At 35.4% G+C, this 22500-nt stretch overlaps 1 protein-coding gene across 11 annotated transcripts in view; it reads right to left on the bottom strand.

Moving 5' to 3' along the window:
* Window positions 1-22500, bottom strand: part of FOXP2 (forkhead box P2) — a 498059-nt gene that overhangs the window by 42670 nt on the left and 432889 nt on the right. For all 11 annotated transcript variants that reach the window (XM_072964634.1, XM_072964637.1, XM_072964632.1 and 8 more), the window contains 5 exons: window positions 17666-17803; window positions 15856-16041; window positions 14141-14309; window positions 4803-5016; window positions 2967-3071 (listed from right to left, as the gene is read on the bottom strand). In XM_072964634.1, the coding sequence (XP_072820735.1) occupies window positions 2967-3071; window positions 4803-5016; window positions 14141-14309; window positions 15856-16041; window positions 17666-17803 (812 nt within the window). The remainder of the gene's footprint in view (window positions 1-2966; window positions 3072-4802; window positions 5017-14140; window positions 14310-15855; window positions 16042-17665; window positions 17804-22500) is intronic.

Here is a 22500-nt window from a genome sequence, read left to right on the forward strand (position 1 = left end):
TTTGGGTTTATGCTCTAAAAGTCAATCCATTCAAGCTGACTGAGGGCCAACAGAATGAAAATAATTCTGCAGAGAAACTACGCAAAAGTTTTGCCAGCTGTTATTACACTTTGACATTTGTAAGACAGTAACGAAGAACTAGTATTAAATGCTTTTAGCGATCTCTTGAGATCCTCAATTAATGGTCAGAAAAATGGTTAGCTTCTGTCAACACCTACTTTCCAGTAAAATTCAAAAATTTTCCTAAACACCTTTTTAGTCTAGACTTTCTTCTTCATCTTTTATTTTTCTATTTTCACCTTTGCTGTTATGAATAATAGTTTCTAACTTATTCTTATTTTTTTATTCAATAGAAAAAATACTTCAATTGACTATTAATATATATACATATATATTTACATGGATAAGAATATATATATTATTCATAAGCAACTGTCCTCTGGTGGCTTTTCATTTGATGCTGGGCAAAAATAGAGGAATTTTAGCAGTTTATTTGGGGATGTAATGTGAGAAAGGGAATTTGAGATTCAATACATTATCTGTTGTCCTTTGTTATTAAACATATGTAGGCTAAAGAGTAATAATGGATAGTTTCCTCTGCTTTCAGACCAATGGATAATAAGTTGTCTGTTACCAAAGTACACCTCAAGCTATACCACTTATTTCTAGAGCATTTTAAATAAAAATGCCACAATAGTATTTTCTCAAAAAATGTGTACAATAAACACTGGGCACAAAGTTTCTGGAGAATGGATAAACAAAAAAACTGAGAGCTAAAAATCTTTTACAGCTTTTTGACCTGTCTGACATTTTTTTCCCCTCAAGACTCTCAATTCTCTCCATTAGTACAAGTGAAAATCAAATCTTTCCAAGAAAATTTGTATTCGTGGTGATTTCTTTAATTCACTTTCCACATAGACATTGAATCGACTTTTTCTTCTGAATGACTGAAATTAATTTAATAAAACATATTATTTAATTTATCTTCAAATTTCCCACACATTTTAAGAAAAAGACAATACCAGTATGGAAATATGTCTACCCAATATTTAATTTCAGTACAGTATAATGACATTAGCTCTAGTAACAGAATTTATCACAGATCTTTGACTTAGAGAATCTAAGCTTATCAACAAAAATGGACTAAAAGAAAGGCCTTAAAATCTACTGTCATTTGTTCTGTCATCCTTATAAAATTAATGGGTTGGAAAAATGGTCAGTCTTTGGAACCAAAGTTGATACGTAATTGAAAGGCAATTTTTTTTAATTGTAACTTCTTCATTTTAAAAAAAATTACTAGCATGAGTATGAAAAAGCACCATCGAAGGTAAAATGAGAGTTCATAAGCTTGGTAGTCATAGAACTATGGATAAGTATTTGAGATGAATAAAAATGCTCCTTTCCATGTGCTACAAAGGAAAGCATACTGAAGAAAAGACATATGTTGTTTCTTAAAGATTTGTTTTGAATTTTGTCAAATACAACAACTTAGAGCAATAAAATGTCTGAGTACTGAGCTAGTTCTATGGCTTACACTGCCATACTTAAGAAATAGTATGAGTCCTGTAAATAATCTTAATGATAAGGAAGAATACAACATATTAACAAGGACTAATATATTCAAATGAAGAAATATGAGATGAGTTATTTAAAGACTTACTATCCCTATATTCTGTCTTTGTCTTAGAAAATGTTTTTCTTAGAGAGGAAAACTGTAGTAAAGTTACCTAAAATTTTAAGTGCTTGGAACTGTTGAATCAGTTTCCTACCCAACAACATGGAAGCTCACAGCTGTTTTGGATAACAGGAGTGCAAATTTTCATTTAAGGCCACTTACAAAATCCATAGTAATATAGAAAGCACGTTTTCTGTTAATTGGTCAGAAACAAACAAAAAAGGCTAAAAAAAATCCTTGTGGAAGTCTTACAGTAATTCAGTTATAAAGTTATTATGATGCCAAGTACTTGTGCCTTGTTGTTAAGGTGCTTTTGCTCTATACCCTGTAGTCTACCATTTGTAAACACATCTTTTTGATGTTTCTGCCAACATCCTGGCAACAAAGCAGTGCAATTTCAAATGAGCTAATTAACTTAATTGTTGATGAAGCATGAAACAGTTCATTCACCCTGTTAGCTGCTCCATGACAACATGAGAGTCTCAGCCTGTGAAGTTACTCATCTCCATAAACCTAGCTGGTGCTCTCTGTTTAGATCTCTCATATACTGAAATTGCGTGTGGAAAATGTTTCATGAAAGATGCATATTCTCATTTGAAAAAGAACCTCTTATGAATTAAAAAAATAAATTATCACTGTATGAAGATTTTAAGGATACAGAAAGTTTTTACTTGAAGCTAGAGAAGTCATATATTCCATCCTACAAACATACGGCCATGCATGTTTCTTTATAATTCTCAGGGCAACAAGTAACAATGGAGAAAATTATGCTTAATATTTTAGTTACTATTAACTTTCAGCTTTGTATTCTTGTTGTTAAATGTAAACATTAAATATCATTTAAACTAAGAAATATAAAGTCTGTAATAAAAATAAACCTTCAAAATGTGTCTTTTGCTTAAATATATATATGCATATATATATAATATGACTTCTCACATAATTTTACTGGAAATTTTTCTTGAAACCTTGAAATTTAAGTAAATCCTGCAAACATGTCTTCCAATTATTAATGACACAATTATAGTAGGCTACTATTTTTCATTGATTCAAAAACCTTTACTGGATGATTTATAAAATAGTCTCATGAAAAGATAAAGATGAAGAATTAACTTTCTTAGCCTGACTCGGCTAACCCACTTGTTGGAACGCACAGAAAGTTTACAGTGTGTCTTAGAATGGACTCTGACTTCCTTCTTGCAGCTTCCTTTTGTTTACTTAACTACCTGTCTAAAACTCCCATGTGATCCACCCCCTCCCCTAAAAAAAAGTTAAAAAAAAAAAAACCTACTTTAAAAACTGTCCAAAATCTTCACAAATGCTCTCACAGCCTGGCCATTTGCAAACTCCATGGCCATAGAGAGTGTGAGAGGCCCCAGTCTCCTCATGTGACGAGCTGTAGCAAAAGAAAACGGCGTCAGATTCATCTCAAAAAGCCATAATCGTTGCAGGCTGCTAGCGCCTGTCAGGTTACGATCAGTGACAAACAGGTCAAAACAGGTCAATTCAGCTCAGAGCAGTCAGAAAAATTTAATCGTTCTATTGAATAGTTCAACTGCCAAGGCTAGATGATGTTCCAATTAGAGGAGAAATAGAGCCAAAGATGACTGTTAATAAAGGATGAAAAACTAAGAGGACTGTATAATACCATATGCTAATCCTGCCACATGACCTTAATGTAACATTTACCTCTAAATAAAAAATAGATATTCATATGTGGTCCAGAGAAAAAACCTGTTTTTAAGAAAGTAATAGGAAAATCACCATCAGAATTTTGAAATGTTCTTTTTAGAGACTATATATGGACCTTTAGAATCATTTAAATTGTTTAATACTTATGTGCGAACCACATATATATATATATATATCTGCTAGTTACAGTTGATTAAAAAATTCTACTTTGAAACAGTCTTCATTAGCTCTCTCCTTCTATAATTATCAAAGACTTTTGATAAGTGAGTATTGTATCAGATAGACAGATCCAAGAGACATCAACCAACTTCTGAAATATATAATCATCAAATTACTCTCAATTAAAACAACAGCGTGAAAGCATCCAAAGGCATACAATTTGACAATAATGAAAGCTCACAAGAAAAATATGCATGATGTTCAAAGGAAGACCAAAAACATCATCAAATTATAGCATTCTATTTTAAACTGTACTGCAATTAAATATGTTTCTTTGAAAAAATATCTGTTTATGAGAGTCTGTTGCAGCTAAGCAGGTACTCATATTACAAAACAGAGCGCTATCAATCCACTACAGTTAAATGTGACATTTACAGCTATGTATCATGGGAGACTAAGCCACTCTGTTAAGAAATCCAACACTTACATTTCATCTTTTAAAATGATATTTTTCATGTTGAGTAATACTTTGGCTTCTGTATTTTATATAAAGTATATTAAAGGACTTGATTAGATAACCATATGCCTGAGTAAATAGAACTAAATCGACCAAAAAGTACATAAGTGCTCCTTTTACAAAGGCAGTTTTTACACAACCAAAATAAAACAGTAAGGTGAAAATTTATCTAATATAATGTACTCATTGATGGTAATGGAAATCAAATAATTTTTCTTTATGACTTTTCAGTCAAATTTATTCAGAAAGTTAACTCCCATAAGTTCAATTTTATTATAATTCCATCATGTCATAAAAATAAAAAAGGCAAACCAGATCTTCTATCTTCTGGTTTACTATGCCTGTGTTTATATCTATTCTGATTTCTAAGTCCATTTGTAACATATAGTAAGGGGGTCATATATACATCTTTAATTATTTGAAACTGGTTCATAAGTTTTAAAATGGTAAAAATGTTCTCATTTTAGCAATCAGGTTATGCACAATATCTCAGCCATAAAAATCTATTGACACAATAATTCCACACATACTTATTTAAAAATAACTTTCTTCAGGAAATTCCTGACTCTATCCATCAAAATTCTGGTATTTGAACAGTTCTTTTCCTAGTGAAAATAATATATGATCGTCTAAAGGTTTCTATTTAATTTGTTGTTCTATACATTCTGCCTCTGTTAGGTACATATTATTATTTTCAGTTTTATGAATGGTGAAAGTAAAATTTGGTGATAGATGCAGAACAAATCTCGTGAGATTTACCTGTCTCGCCTTGCATTTAGAACTGAAGACTGTCCATTCACTATGGAATGATGGGTTATTGGTGGTGATGCTTTGGAAGTGGTGGAGGAGGTAGTCGAGGAGGAATTGTTAGTAGTGAGGTCTAGCCCTCCATGTTTAATGCCATTGTCTTCCATACTGTGAACTCCAGTCACTTCTTTCCATAACTGCTGAATCTCAGCAGGACTTAAGCCAGCTATAAAATGAAAGAAAGCCCCACTAATATAACAAAGTAAAGTTCGTATAATGAGCTTAGTATTGTTACTGGATTAATGCCAACAACAAAAGTGATGTTATCAGAATTATTAATATAAAATAATTAATCACTTTACACCATCAACACCATAGCTTTTCCCCGAATAATCAGTTATCTACTAAAGACTACCGATTTAAGAACAGTATTAGAAATAATAGTATTGGGAATAACATCGTGTATTAATAGAAAAAAACACAGCAAGTTCCGTCTGAAAATTAAACTATTCAACTTGTAACAGTAGCTTTTACTTATTGCTAGTATTAAGTTTTTATCAGTGAGGAACTGAAAGACAAGTACATTTGGAAATAACACATCTTGAAAGAAATGAAAAAAAGGAAATAAGGAGGGAAACAATCAAGGGAAAACAGGAGACGCTCAACTCAAAAGAAAAACAGATTTGCCAATTATCTAGTTATTTTGGTCTTTCTCAGAGAGGCAAAGGAAATAACTGAATTTCATTCCAAGGGCCCGAATAAGCCAATATGCCTACCTACATGGATCAATTAAGCAGTTAATATCTAAATTTCTCCTTCATTTTATGACCAATAGAATAAATCAACTACTCTTTTTAAACTCCCTGGTTCAGATTATGCAAATTTACCTGATTTATGAGGGATGAAAATAGAAAAACTAGGTACAATCCTAATTGTAATTTCAAAATAAGGAACTGAGTTTACAGTATTTGACTTATAAAATAATACTTATGCATGCCAAGTACAGTGCCTTCATAAATTCTTTGCATACTTTATGTTCTTTATTCCTTACTACAATCCAATGGAGTTGATATTTTTATTATAACCAATTAATTTATGGATAAGGAAGCAAAGTGGGAGAGAGGATAAAAAATATAGCTTAGGTCACAAAGCTTATGTGTGATAAAGCTGTGATTTAAATCCAGGCAGACTTTGCTCCTAAAATCTTTTATTAAAAATATGAAAACAACTGGCTAAAGATATATAGGAGCAAGTGTACTTGTAATGATAAATGCTATCATTTATTGAGCATCTCCTATATTGATGCTTTGCACTCATAATCTCCGTTGACCTCACCTAAAATTAGGAATCATTACATTTTACAGGTACATGGAAGCTCAGGATGATTAAATATACAGCCTCAATCACTACGCTCAGAACCAGTGGACAGAATTCAAACCCGATGCCCTGTGGCTCCCAAATCTATATTCTTTATTACTATGTCCAGCTACAACATCAACTGTAAGGATGGAAGTGCTAATCAACCTACCCTCCTCCCACCATACACACACATCAGATGCCACAGTGATGCTGATCAATGGAGAGGCGCGTAGGGGTGAAGTGGGATGGAACAGGCAGGGGAGACTGGGGAAAGGCAACAGAATATGAAGGTGAGGGGAGCCCTCTCACCCTGACCCCTGCAAGTGGAAAAAGCATTGATCTCGACATAGTGGTAAGTAGCCCACAGCAACAGAAGAACTCTCACTGTTCCAAACATAACTTCTGGTCAAATTCTTCATCACAGCGGCAACCTTAAATTGCTCTGCCTATCACAATTTCATACAGTCAGCTTCACTGAAAGCTATCATTTTGGTGATTCTAGCTCCTCCAGATTTTAAGACGTAGTTTGAGACTAAAGAAAAGACAGGATAACTCCAGTTTACAAAGTTGTTAAAAACGATTGTTTTCTATAAAAAAAAGATGACTTAATAAAGGTATTTCTGTTACACAGGCAACGATTTCCATACAGACTATTAATTATTGCTTTATTTCAGCTTTAACCTAGGATTCTGAAACCTTCCTGACTGTCATTTTTTGATGTGTCAGGTGTCCTAACAACAAAACTGCGTTAGCAGCTCCTTTTCTGTGAGAGCATTGGCGCACCCTTGGCATCAGATGTCTCAGCACCTCAGCCGCTGCTTCTCTGCTCCCCTGTCAACTCCTGCCTGGACCGCTGCTGTAGCTCCCTGACTGTCCTCCTGTTTTCACCTTGCCTGTGTAAAATTCACTCTTCAGATCTCAGCTACAGCTCTTCCCAGGCAAAGCCTCCACTGCCTTTCTAGAACACTTTAAAAAACAAAACAAAACGAAGAAAAAAAAAAAAAACACCCTCCTGTGGTCTATGAGGTGCTTGCATTCATTATCTGGCTCTTGCCTGCCTCTTTGACCTCATCCATCGCTCTTTCTCTCCATTTCATTCTGTTATATCTGCCTTCTGCTGCTTCTCGAATGCATCAAACATTGGCTCCCTTTCCAGCTTTCGCTCCAGCAGCTCCCACAGCCTAGGCCACTCTGGTTGCAAATCTTCCCCTGGTTTCCTCCCTCCTGTCACTCAGTTGGTCCAAGGGTCACCTCCTCTGATGGGGTCTCTGACCACACTATCAACCACGGCCCCTCCCCACTTGCCTTCTTTCATTCCCTATCACCTCCCTCTATTTTAATCTTTAAACTATATTGTTTTTCTTACTTGTTTTCATTAGTATCCCTCCACCATTTACCAAAAGCAGGGATTTCATATTTTACTGGTATAAACCCCAGAGCCTAGAACAGTGCCTGGTATGTGGTCAATAAATAGTTGTTGATTTAATTGATTAAAGTGGATTCATGCAGTTCTAGAAGACATCTTGATTTCCATGTGCCACTTCTGTGACTCTTAATGGGCATAGTACTTACGAGCTCTCTTGTAAGGTCAGTGTCTAAAAAGTTATAAATGGTACTTAGTTGATTCTAACAGATTAGGAAGCTAATCTATATACTGTATTTTGGCTACAGACACTTAGGTGTTTTTTGAGACTATGTACCAGTTAAAGATGCTACTAATAATTCAGTTTGTGGACTTTAGTAATAACTTAGTTAACCTAAGTATCCACTTACCTTCTAAAGTAGAATTCTATTATATTATTCATTTGCATTGAAAATTAGCGGTATCACCATGATACCACAATGATATGGTAACAAATAGTAGGCACATAAACATTTGGTAAATAATGTGTTTGCCATTCAAGTAATGACCCTTAATGAAAAGAATATTATATTTTAAAAATATTGGCCACCTGAATATTAAATATTTATATATTTTAAATATTTAATTTGAAAATATTTTAAATATCATAGATAAGGGACAGAGAATAAATAATGTCAAAAAAGAGATTCCTGTTAGTATGAGTGGCTCCCCAAAGTGTCTGCATATTAGAATTACCTGGGGATTTTTAAAAATTTCCAATGCTCTGACCACAGCCCAAAGAAGTTAAAGCATAATTTCTGAAGGCAGGACACAGGCATCAGTAGTTTTTGAAGTTCCATAGATGATTCTACTGTGCATATAATTTGGAGGAAAAAAATTTTAAAATAAACTGTCACATTGCTCATGAGAAATTTTTCACATCTCCAACCTGCTTAGCTGTTTTCTATGGATACAAAACTATGAATATGAAACAACTAGCCAATTAACTTTGTACAATTTTGAAAGTTGTGTGAATTTTTACATCTTAATGATTTGCAAGAATTTACTTTTTCAGGCAGTAATATAACAAATTCAGCATTTCCTAAACTGTGTTCTATGAAACAGTACTCTTTTAAATGCTGTTAACCTAAGAGGTCTCAGAGGACTGTGGGCTAGATCTTGGATACCTGTGATTCATGTTAGCATGTGAAAAAGTTCTGAGATGTCTAATAACAAAGAAAACTTGAATCTCTTTTTCTAACTCAGTATTTTGCAAATATGTCTGAAGAAAAAAAATAATTTTTACAATTACACTAATTTATTTCAGTTTTAAATAACAAGTATAGGCTTAGGATTCATCAAGTGATGTCCAGCCCAGGCCCCTTCCTTGCATTGCAGGCTGCCTACGTGGCACTCTGTTATCACTCTACCAGATTCTCAGATCTTACATTTTCAAAACTAAGCTCCTGTTTACACAACTCCTCTGACTCCAACTCACTCCTCTAGCAGTTTCTTTGTTTTATTTAACACATACTTATATAGGGCTTCTGATATACCAGTAACTTTTTGAAAAGCTTCATACGTTATTAACTAATGTAATGCCCAAACCACTATTATTATTATTATTATTATTATTATTATTATTACTATCATTATTTTATTTTCGAGATGAAGACACTGAGGCACAGAAAAGCTAAGTAACTTGCTCAAGAGCTAACACTTGACTGGGCTCCCTCACCTTCTCAGGTCACTACTTACACATCCCCTTCCCAGGATTCCTTCCCTGACCAACTGGTCTACAAGTTCAACTCCTCCCATTTCCTATAGTTGCTTTATTTTTTCCCATCCTTGCTTTTTAATTTTTCTCCTTAGCAGTTATCACTGTGTATTTTACTTGACTGACTTGTTGTGTCTTCTACACCAAAGTGGAAGTTGTATGATGGCAGGGACTGAGGTCTGTTTTCATCACAGCTCTAGCCCCAGTGCCTGGACGAGTGCCAGCAGTGAGTGAAAGCTCAATGAGTATTACTTAAAAGAGCTGTTCAATTGACCAGAACACTGGTGTCGTGGCAAGCACGATTTGGGAATCCATGGACTAGAGCATCATAGAATAATATTCAACTTCCAATCTTAAGTGAAAATTATTCGGTTTTCCTTAAAAACGTATTTCAAGGGTATATACACACAATACTACTGCCCAAAAGTTTTATAATTGTGTAACTTAAAAATTCCGTGCCTACAAAAAACTGAGAAACCCTATTCTACTTCTGGATGATGACTTGGGCTTATTTCTATTCACTGCCTACAAATAAGCATTAAAGGTTTGTTTTTCCAGGAGTTGGAAGAATAAAAAGATGAATTCCCAACCAAATTGTGTATGATATAACAGACAAAGCAATTAAATAATAATTCTTTAATTCTGGAGTCAGAGTTTGTAGAGTAACTATTGGGTGCCAAACATTGTGTTAAGAATTAATGAAAATTCGCTAATTTATATCTAGATTATACATCCTTGGGGCACACAAGGTTTAAAAGCTTCAGTGGCTTCATTTATTGGTAAAAATTACATGTACAGCTTTTTTACAGTCAAAAATAAAAGATTCTTTCTATGCCCTTAATTGTCTATGTCCAGTAATTAATTAATATTAAATACATAATTTTAATACATTATGATGTAAAATAAGTCTAGTGTGAATTTTTAATTAACTTATTTAATAGTACTCTGCTTCTTTTCTAGGGTTACTTATAATTAAAAAATAAATTTTAGTAGAAGTATTTGTATTATTCATATATTTTACTGAACCAATTTGATATTCAGTACTTTGAATTACTGAAATATTATCATTAATTTTCACTTTTCATCTTAAATTTTACATTTTGAAAACCCTGTATACACACATGGCTAAAATAATTAAATCACAGAGAAGAGGACTCAATGCAAAACTGAATTTCCCCACCAGCCCTGAACTCTGGTCCCTGGTACTCCTCTCCAGTGGCAACCATTATTCCAGTTTTGGGGCTCTCCTTCAGAGATCCAAGTGTTCATTTGTAATTTGCCAAATCTAACATCTTATTGATCTGTATTGATCTGTGTGAGGGCTTACTACAACCTGTAGGTATAATGCCCAACTTTAAAATGGATATTCAATGAGAGGTGTATCAAATACACATTTTGTCTAAATGCTGAATTACAGAAGTAAAAATAGCTATTTGGCTAAAACTTAAGACCGAAAGCAAAGATCTCCACCAAAGAAGGAATTTCTAGGATACAGGAATACATCTGATATAAAAGAAATTCCTACTATGATTTTAGTATTAAATTTTTTCCAGGCTGCATTTTTATAGTTTGTTATTCTATTACAAAAACAATGATTTCTCCGTTTTCTCAATCATGAAATTTAATGCAGCAAAGTTCTCCTTTTAAGTCTTCCCTCAACATACACAGAACTGACAAACAGAACTTTTTTAAACACATATGGCCTAAACAGAATTAAATCCATTTTAATATATGCATGTTAATACACTGAGCAACTCTGTAACAATTGGAATTATGATATAATCTGATCTCCATCTATCTCATTTACATTTTCTCAAAAACTACTCAACATATTTTTAATATTCTCTTATGCATTTCATTATTCCTGTTAGTTTTTCAGTCCCCGTAGTAATATTAAACCTGTGACTATATTGTGTATTGGGATGTACTGACTTCCATCTTATGTCAAAAACATACCAAAGTTTATACTGCAAGTCACAGTAACTTCCTATTTTTTAACTTGTAGACAATGGTACTGGGTCATGAAAATGTGTCACTAAATAATTACTAGTTGATATATAAAGTACAGTATCTATGTATTAAATAGCTTTAAATCAGTATTTTATTTGAGATTGACTTAAAAACCCATCCTTTTTTATTCGACTTCTGTACACCTATATACATATTTAGAGACTGTAATTTCGTTGCCTATTTTACATTAAAATTCAATGTTATAGTAATGTTCATGATGACTTTAAATGCTTAATATTTAAAATATCTTACTTTAGAATGATAAAATACAACATTGCATCATTTTGCAATACAGAGAAAAATGTCTGTAAATTTACTCTTATCAAAATTATAACTTTGTTACTTCCATCTGATTCTCATACACATATAGTTGAAAGAAGTTGTAACTTTAAAAGTATTCTAAGGAAGCTGTGTTAAATCAGGCGATAAATATTTCAAATAGAGCATATTTTTAATGATACAATGAGAGTATCATCTTTGCCTATTAATCCTGTTTGGTTTTCATAAGGCCACTACTTGTGGCTAAACAATCAACCAACCAAAAACCTGATACAAAGTGAACTGAGGAACTGATGCCAGTGACTAAGGCAGAAATGATTTAGGGCTTACATTATCTAGCAATTAGTTTTTTACTTTCTCCTACTCTAATTCTGAGATTCCAGAACAGCACTAAGAATGCATACGTTCCTTTACTGTAGCTGCTTTCTCTGACACGTTCCGCCTGTGTCTGGCTGATGGGTTTCCACAGTGCCACTTTCACACATTCAAACAGTTGAAAACATTATGATGACTTCCATCTTTTTTGTTTAAAATGTACATTTTCTGCTCCAACCCAGGTATGTTTTCAGATTTACTTCCTTTGCCTCAGTGTTCTCCATTCAAATACAAATAGAAGAAAATAAGCGGTGATCATTTTTGTAGAGGCGAGAACAGCAAGTCGCTAGGTTGGGCAGCATCAGGAACTAACACAGTGTTCTAGGTCAATCCTATCATAATGCATGTAAGTCAAAGCATCATGCTGTATACCTTAAACTTACACAGTGCTGTACATCAAGTACATCTCAATAAAACTGGAAGGAGAGAGAGAAAAAAAACAAATAGAAGGGAAAAAAGGAGATCATTCTATCAAAAGAAAGCTCCGAAATAAGAGAAAATTGTCATTTGAAAACTATTAGCATGGTTATAGAATAATAAATTTCCTTGTATGCTTGTTTGGGAAAAATACAGTTTAACAAATATATCTCAAATAAGTCACATTTTGTTCCTAGGAACATCTCTTTGAACTTTCTTGAAATGTGTGTTTGAATGTTCTACTCAAATAAAATCATGCTTTTCTACTGAAGAGAGAAGACAAAAAACAAAAAACAGATCCTAAATATAGACTTTGGTCAAATTTTACTAAAAAAAAGTCAATGACATAAATTTATTGCTTCTGTTTTAGTATAGTTCTGACAAAGAAATCCATGTTTATACTGAATTTATACACACCTTCACTTTTTAAATCTTATTGCTTCCTTTTGTCCTCGAGTTGTATTTATTTTTCCAAAGAACAGTTATTTGTGAATAGAAATTCATCGCTATGGTGACACTATGGTTTATCCCAATTCTCTTTGGAATGACATGGAAAAGTGGGTTTATTGCCTTATTTTTCTTTCACTATTTAAACTTTATCTTTCTTGATTTCCTAGCAGTGATTGACTCAGGTAAATTAGAGGATCTGAAGTCAAGTGAAAGAGGAATTCTGGGAAAAATAAGCCATGGGAACAGTAATTTGAGAAGTAAATAGAAAAACATTTACCATGGTATTTTTAATTTCATGTGCCCAAAGCAATACTTATGTGCATTTAAAGACTGCTTTTTATTTGCCTAATTAAAATTTTTGTATATTTAATTGTTCTTGATTTTCTTCAGGGTAGCCTGGAGAGTCAGGAAAATGCACAGCAAGTACTATAACGTGAGCCTCTCTGAAACAAATACAAGTAACTTGAGTTCGTTTGGATTAAAGTTTGTTCCAACAAAATCAAATGCGAATTAGAATATATTTTTACGAAGTTTACAGATACATGACTTTCACCTGTTGCAAGAATTTCAGCACACAAAGAGCCATTTTGTTTACCATTCTTTTTCTGTTTTCAACTTAGAACTTTTTCATTTCCCAAAAGTTGAGAGTCAAATGATGAATATATACAACTATATTTTTGTATGGTATTGTATTATTTAATTATCAAAGCATATTCAAAGTTTTCTCATCAGAAAAACAAGTAAGAATACAACTGACAGCTTTTTAAAGCTATAATTCACAATATAGTGCATGCATAGGCAATAGTAATTTTAGAGAAAAGAGGATCAGTTTGGTCCCAGGACGTATGATGGGGCCCCCACCAAAGTATAACTTGGAATATGCCCTCTAGAAAGGGGTTTCAGAGTGAAGATTAGGAACGTCTATCTTTTCCTGATCAGTTGTCCACCAAAACGTATACCCGCTCACTTATGTTCAACGGAGTGTTGTTAGCCTTCCTACTAATCCGATTCCCTGCAGATCTTCAGTGCACACTCGACAGCTTGAATTCAGTACCTTGAATTGTGTTGCCCTTATAAACTTTCTTCCATAAGACTAACAAATACTCATTCAATATCTAATACGACACTTGAAAGCAGTTTTACTACACACTTAAAAAGCAGTGTATCGTGAAATTTTCTGAGTCTCAAGAAAATGGGTCACACAACCATGTTAACAATCATGTTTTAACAATAAACATGAAGGTCATAAAAACACAATTTCTTAAGTATAACGTAGACAGGCCATGCAGCAGTAGAAATTGCAAGATTGGAAATGAAGTGTGGGCCATGTTTTCTATGTACCTTGAGGCAGCGATTGGACGGGAAGCGCCGCCTGGCCAGGGGGGATGGAGATGAGTCCCTGACGCTGAAGGCTGAGCAGATGCTGCTGCTGCTGGAGTTGTTGCATCTGGAGAAGCTGCTGCTGGAAGACAAGCTGCTGGGCGGCCAACTGCTGCTGCTGCTGCTGCTGCTGGTGTCAGAAAACCCAACCCAGTAAACAGCAGAGAACACAGTCTGCGCAAACAGCTCTCACACAGAGAAATGCACGCTCCTTTCATTGCCCCGTGAGTTTGTGAACCGCCATCCCGTAGTCAAAATTCAAGGAATGTGAGCAAGTTCTAGACTGTCTGTTGCTTTTCTTTCAAATATTAACACAGCAGCAGAGAACCAAGGAACTTGCATTAAAACAGGATGGAACAGGGTCTAGAGAAAGTATATGACAAAGGTTCAGACTTTTAAAAAATGGGCTTATTGCAGATGATAATAAATTTATCTAGGCTAAAAGAATAACACTTTGCAGATACAGTCAACTTCAACAACACACTTTTTTTTTTCCAGCTGAATAAGTTTGATCTGCAGAAGTCCATGACTGTGGTCTCCAGTGATCTATTAGTAAACTGGGATGTAGCCTTCATAGGACAGGCCTGTTAGCTCTCTCTCTTCCTCTCGTTTCTTATTGGAATATATTAAAGGTGGAATTATGTTCAAGGCCAAAAAAAAAGTGCCCTTATTATAAGGAAAAGTATAACTTCCAATTTTGTGAGGCGTTGCAAGACAAACCAGAGTTCTCTGGACTCGGGAGGGTATGAGCAGGCAGTCACACTTCAGAGGGAGACAAGCTGCTGTGGAAGACCTTTCCTTTTTAGTTTGGGGAAAAGAGAAACTTCTGATGCGCTCACTGGAAAACAGACTGCATAATGGAGCAAGTCATGTGGATTGCCCAAAGCCTCCGGAGAAATAAGGGAGCAATTGCTATTCTGTAGTTGATGGCTGTCTGAAATTCTATTCACAAATCCAAACAGAAACAAAGCCTCAGGGGGTCAAAACTGTTTCCTGTACGTTTGCATAATGGGCAGCTTGAAGACAACGGCTCTGATACCTGCTGATCAATTTAACTACTTCAACATGTTTTGTTTGTATTATGTTTATATTTGATGCAGTTTGCTGACAAGTGCGAGCTCGGCCAGAGAAGCCAGCTTGTCAGTTTGATTTATGAGCATATCAAACTGTAACTTTCTACTCGCCACTCCAAACCTACAGTAGCAGTTCATTAATCAGGGGCCTGTGACTTTGAAATCTGCGCTCAACCAGTTTCTCCCCCGGTTCCCCCCACACCCGACTCCCACCCCAACCAACAACAGGCTAAATTTGCATGCATGTTCTCTGAGCTGCACCACTGAGAAAAATAAGGTTCCCTCACCAACTTAGATTCTCGGTGAGTACAAGACAATCAGTACTCTGTCCACCACACAGCTCGCGCTTTGTACACTGTGATTCATTAGTGAACACTGGGCGACAGACAGCAGCACTGGATTGTAACTCCCAAGCCCCATGCTACAAGAAAGAAGAGCAGGAGGGTTCTACTGTCACTGTTATTAAAAGCTCAGTGCCAGTGGGTAATAATGCATCTTTGACGGCAAGAGCCGGGTGATGGGGCGATCTCGGACTGCCCTCGCCTCTCAGCGCCCTTCCCAACCTCACGCTCTTCTGCGCGGGCAGGGCCAGCCAGACCCTACCTCTTTTGCTTGCTTTCCGGGATGTGGCGGCGGCGGCGGCGGCTGCTGCTGCGGCGGCTGCTGCTGCTGCTGCTGCTGTTGCTGCTGTTGCTGCTGCTGCTGTTGCTGCTGCTGCTGCTGCTGCTGCTGCAAAAGCTGAAGATGTAACTGCTCTTGCTGTTTCTTGTAAAACTCTTGTAGTTGTTGCTGAATAAACCATTTTGACTTTAATAAATAAAGGCAAAAGTTTCATGTAGTATAAATCTCCTAAACCCTTCTAGACTGGCACGGGGTAGAGTCTCCATTAAGATTCACCTCCCGAGAACAACAGCAAATATGCACTGGATTCAAGGAGACAATCTACAGACTCCCTCCCTCCCCCCTCAAGGCAGCTCTGAAAACTTCCAGTCCAGAATCCAAAATCTCCCAAACAAAAGGGTATAGAGGATCTGTCTTCTAAAGGGCCAGAGCCAAATGAACACTCTTAATTATTATATCTGCAGTCCCAGGACCACACAGAAATAGGTTCTACTCTCCTGTTTATAAAAACCGTTGATAGAGTTACATACAACCATGCTGTCCAGTTCTTACTGGGAAACAACTGCCATTCATCAGATATACAGAAGAACGTCTTAGAAATATAAGCAACTGGCCTGTGGTCATCATCATAGAACAGAGCAAAGTAAATCTCTAAGAATTCAGGTAAAGCACGATAATTTCTCCCTGGTAAGTACATCTACAGGTGAATGACCACTTTATACACACTTGAGGCTCCAATAGCGTACATATTAGGAACGTTAGTTTTCTTATTTACGAAAGATAAATCTCATTAGATTAGTGGCTTAGCTGCTCCACTTTGTTCTAATTCCTAAATTCTGAATGTATTTTGGTTACTTTCCCTTTGTAACAAAATGGCCAGTTCCAATTTCATACTTACACTAAAAGGAGTGTTGAAGTGTCAGGAATTTTAAATCAACAATTATCGGTAGGTCTCTTTGCACTTTTGTGGGAAAGTCTACAAATCAAATGCACCTAATCATTTGAATATAGAAATGTTGACTTATGTTGAAATTATACCTCTTTCTGCTCTTACTCCAGACATTAATACATTTAAGAATGTTAGGTAGTGAGATAAGAGGGGCACCAGGCAGATAGGTGGAGGAGAGGGTCCAGAAGATAGCATTGTGCCCATCTCCAGCATAAAGGGACTTTACTTCTAAATGAGCGCCATCAAGAAACCACTTAGAATCTGACAGCCACGACTGTGCGGTAGCAGAAAGGACTTAACTGGACACGATCCAGTGCTCACTGTATTATAATTAACATTGCTGTTTAGCACCCCACTGCCCATGGGTTTTTCTGTGTACGCCATGGGCAAGGACATGTGCAAAGGGGCCAAACATGACTAAGCACTCTGGGGACAAGACCTGTCAATCAATCAAGAGACCGCCTCTAAGCGAGGGTGTAAGAGAAAGGGGAGACAAAAACCGAGACTTTTCCTCCCTTGGATCAGCCCGCCTCCCGTTCTTGGAGGTGTGCTTGTCCTTTTCTAAATAAACCTTTTAAAATCTTTCGCTACACAACACACCATCTCCCCATTTCTCTTTCAGGTATGACAAGAACCGGGGGCTTTACCTTTTAGGGTAACAAGAAAACCAAGGGATCTAAATTTTCCTCTGCAGCTGTGCATGAGAAAGTTACACTTATGTTCTAGCATGCTGACAGGTCGGCCTTGCAAGTGGAGAATGGTCTTATGTGCCCGTGGCACTGTTGACACGGCTGCGCACCTTCCGTGCCCCGTGAGCACACCAAAGCAGGTAACCCACATTACCTGCTGCAGCATAACTGCCTGCTGCTGCTGGAGAAGGGCTTGGAGCTGCTGAGGAGACAGGACTTGTTGCTGAAGGATCTGCTGCATCTGCTGCGGGGTGATCACCTGGGGAGTCATCATGGCCACCGACACAGGCACCTTGAAAGAGACAGAAGGAGAAGGACATGGGCGTTACCAGATGTCTGGTAACCTACTTCACAGCCACGCGGCATCCCTAACAAATTCTTTAGCAACGATGACCAATAGTTTGTATATAATATTTATTATGCTATTTAACTCTTTAATAGTGATATTAAGGTGCCACAGTATTTAGACACTAGCTTTCCAGAGGCATCAGATTTCATCAGATCCCACCTTCATGTTCTACACCTCTCACATATTACGCGAAGATGTGTTGCTTCGACCAACAGTTAGAAATAAACAAGCGGCTTACAGTGAAAGAGAATGTGACAATGAATGTATGTATGTTCATGTATAACTGAAAAATTGTGCTCTACACTGGAATTTGACACAACATTGTAAAATGACTATAACTCAATGAAAAGGGTTTAAAAAAAGAAATAAGCAATCACATGTCAGTTTTCTCAATACTTCATAACTGATAATCTCATCAATGTCATAATGCTATAAATAAAAAGCCTTTTGAACTAGTTTATAGGTATGATTAAAACAGATATAATAAAGATTAAATAACTGGAAAAATATGCATTTAAATATGTTAGTAAAGCTAGTAAAAAAGAATGTATGGGCAGTGTACTTACTCATGAAACAATCACCATCTTCACAATTTAATATATACATAAAATATACATAGTACTAGAAAAATACATACAGTTACACATTTTACTACATGAGTACAGGTAACAACTCATGTAAGAGATTTATTTATTTACTTAGATATCTCCAGAAAATACCTACATAAAGATCCTCTCAAAGAAGGAATCACAGCCTAGTATTCTAACTTCTTTACACATTTTCTTATTTCAAGCTAACTAAACTTAAACCAGAGAGTCTTGGAAATCTAAAGATTACTCAAAGGTTATTCAGTAAGCTGAAGAAAAATTAAAATATTTTGGTTAAAATGTCCTTTCTACCATTTCCTTTCTCTTAAAAATTCTGAAAGTTTTAAAGAGTCAAAAAGAAAAGGAAATAAGAAGGGAGAGAAAGAAGCAGAGCAGAAAGAGGAAGCAAGGAAGACACCAAGTTAGGAAAAGCCAGAGAGGAAGTTTGAGAGAAAGAGAGGAAGGAGCAGAGAGAGACAGGCAGAGGCTAGCAGGAGAGGCGGACAGGAAGGCTCCCGGCACAGAAGCCTGAGGTGTCCGCTCACTTCTGTGGCCGTCACACTATTCCAAGGCATCACTTGTACTAACCAGCAGTAATCAAACAACTTGTCAACCCGCCGAGTCTGCAAACTGAAAAAGCAATCACTTTCTTTCGTAGAAAAAACAATTCACTTCCATTGTAAATAAAAGCAAGTATTTATATAAACACTACTTTTGGGCCAATTCTTGGGATAATATGTGTCTTTGAAAACAGAAAGAGATTAATAGACATGGTTAACAATTTATCTTAATAGTCATTTTTAACATAGTTCAAACTTTTCTAGTCTGGCCTTTATGTAATAAAGGAATAAGAAATTAAAAATGAAAACAAAGTAGGAGAAAATATAAAATAAATTCAGAGTGGATTAATTCCACCCTCTCTCAAAAAAAAAACCCTCATATTTAATACTAAGAAACAGTATTTTCTATCCCTTGTTGATCTCAAAATATGGATCAATTAGCTCTAATTTTGTAACATGAAAGAGAATCACAATAACAGAAAGGATTTCAAAACTGATTTTCAAAAATATTTCTGGATTCTTTTAGAACACATTGATATACCTACAGATTACTGTATTTGAATGTACCATAATAAAAGGCATTCTGAAATAAATGTATGCTGTAAAATTAACTGACCCAACAGTTTGCCCAAGTGTTTAGCTGTTTGAAAATTTAATGGCCAGTCTACTTAGTTGTTTTTTGATAAATAAAAAAGAATGGTTAGAACAAGTAGTTTGGGAAAAAATTATCTATCTACAAAAATGAGTTTTCTTCCAGTCATCATTTACCTCCAAATAACAATGAATCAAACTGAAATGAAGGAACAGAGAAAGACAGACGTTACATTTTTAAAGAAGCTGCTACTAACCTAGACAAAGGGATAAATAAGTAGGTAGCTAAATTACGTGTATGTAGATAGCTATATATACCATACAGATTTATACCTTCTAGAAAGTCTGACATTTGATGAGAAGCCTGCCACCCTTCTCTCACCTAATAGCCCCTTATCCCTTTTTAGCTCATGGAGTGTTTTCACTTAATTACCTCTATACCTACAAGTAAAAGTATTTTATATGTAACTGATAACTGATAACAGATGCACTTTATAAGAAAAGTTTTATGAATGGAGGTAGGCAATAATACACTGTAAGTTTACAGTCAGATTTCACCTTCTACCAATTATATTACCCTACAGCTTGTTGCTATTACAACTGATTTGGTGTGTAAGCAAACTTAAGCAAGTATTCTACCTTTGCGTTCTTTAGGGTTCATTAACCCTTTCATGATGGTTAAAAAATTATTTTTCACTCTTAAAATGGCTTGTATTTTCCTTACATTTAAAAGCTTATGACAAAAATAACCATCAAAATTCTGTCCTCCTAAAATCATACATATCACAGGTATGTGATGGTGTGCAAATTCTAAGCAGTTTCTGGCCTACCCTCTAGGAAATGGTCATCTAAGACTGACAATATACAGACAGAAGGACGTGTAGAGAAAGAAGCCAACTTTTACCTCAATATCAACCAATCAGAGAATTGCGCATGAGTGATCATGTACCCTGTGATCCTCCCTCCATCACCCGGCCTTTAAATATGCTTTGCTGAAACCCTTTGGGGAGTTTGGAGTTTTCTTGGGCATAAGCCACCCTGTCCTCCTTGTTCAACCCTGCAATAAACCTTTCTCTGCTCAAAAAAAAAAAAAAAAAAAAGTCAACTAACCGAACATTCTACTTCCATCAGATATGTACAGTCACTAACCGAACATTCTACTTCCATCAGATATGTACAAAGTACAAACTGAAATTAATTAAATATGTTGAAAAGCACAAGTGTACTTCTGAGGGATTTCTAACATTACAAATAAGCCAGTACTATCATCTCTAAATCCATATACACAAGCTCATCCAAAATGAAACATCAGCAGCCACTAAAAATCTATAATATTTTAATAAACAAATTACATAGTAATTTAATTGAATGATAAACAGTAAAAGTAATTTAATAAAAATAATAAACAGAAAATTAGTTTTCCTACAACAATGTCAGTTACATGCTATGTGTAAACTGCTCCACTTGTCTTGTTTAGAAATTTGTAATTTTCAAAATGCAGAACTCCATTTTTAAGTGAATCATTTTAAGCAACACATTTCCTTTATTCCTCCTTTAACACTTTTTTTACTGTCCCATTGCATTTCCCTGCTACTGCAAACTACTCTAGGAATTCACTGTCAAAGATGAATAGAGATTAACTGAGTACATAAAAATTTCTGAAGATTATGCTACTTTATCAATATTTAAACAGGCAAAACCAGTATCAGATTTGAAAGTCTGCGGATAACTTTCTAAAATATATATACCTTAGCAAGTTAGGTGGTAAGCTTAAGAAAATATTTTCCACTACATATATACTTTTGTTCATGCAAATATTCTAATGAGGTTACCACAATTTAGATGTATGGTAACAGAAGGGAGGGAGAACTTACCTCAGATACTTTCTGGTGAGAAGGCAAATAAAAGTCTGGTTGGGTAGAAGAAATCAAAATACATTATGCTGCTACCAAATGAAATCAAAAGGAATAGTTGGTTTCAAATGGGTGTCCCAGTGAAAACTATAGTCTGTCAATTAAAATCTTCAAAAGTGAAGAAAGGAGGGGGAGGCTATAGCTCAGTGGTAGAGTGCATGTCTAGCATGCATGAGGTTCAATCTCTGGTTTCTCCACCAAAGTAATAAATAAATAGATAAACCTAATTACCGCCCCCTCCCAAAAAAGTGAAGAAAGGAAACACAGTCAACTTTGGTTAGGAGATTTCTCTTTTATTCTCTCTTGGTATTTACTATACTGACAGAACTAAAATTCCCCATAGTGGTACACCAAACAAGGCTTTCATTTATCTTTATTTATTTTCTCATTAGGTGAATTACAAACAAACCTGATGTGTAGGTCTGTGCAACAAGAAATACAGGATAAACAGACATAGAGATAGGGTTATGTATTCTGAGAGGAAAAATCATGAAACTTGAGTTAAAGGTAAAAGCTGAAAGCACTGAGATGTTATCCTAAAACAGGTAAGTGATGACTTCAGATTTTTTAAGAAATAAATTATGCATTTACATTAAACTTCTAAGTGTACCTCATTGAAAGAGTCACAGAAGGATCACGCCTCCCTTTAAGCGAATCTAAAGAGTAAGTGTAAGAGTTATGAAAATGGACCAAAATTTTTATTTTATTTGCTGTAATAAGCAAACTATCTTTTTACAGTCTGGTTCAGCTGGAGCATTTCTGAGTGTATTGGGTTTGCATATTAAGCATGTCACTTAATTAAAAATCCCAACTATGTGTGGGTGATTGGAAAGGTTCTTAGCACAGTGTCACCCCAATTCCTTCTTCACTGTGAATTGGAAAAAACACTCACAACCTGTGGATGAGATTTACAGTGGAAAAACACTATTTCCTTGTTAACACAGTCTGCCAAATACTGGTTCATGGATCCCTTTATCCTTTGCTTAACA

This window comes from Vicugna pacos, chromosome 7 (assembly GCF_048564905.1).
Source record: "Vicugna pacos chromosome 7, VicPac4, whole genome shotgun sequence".
Classification (NCBI taxonomy): domain Eukaryota; kingdom Metazoa; phylum Chordata; class Mammalia; order Artiodactyla; family Camelidae; genus Vicugna; species Vicugna pacos.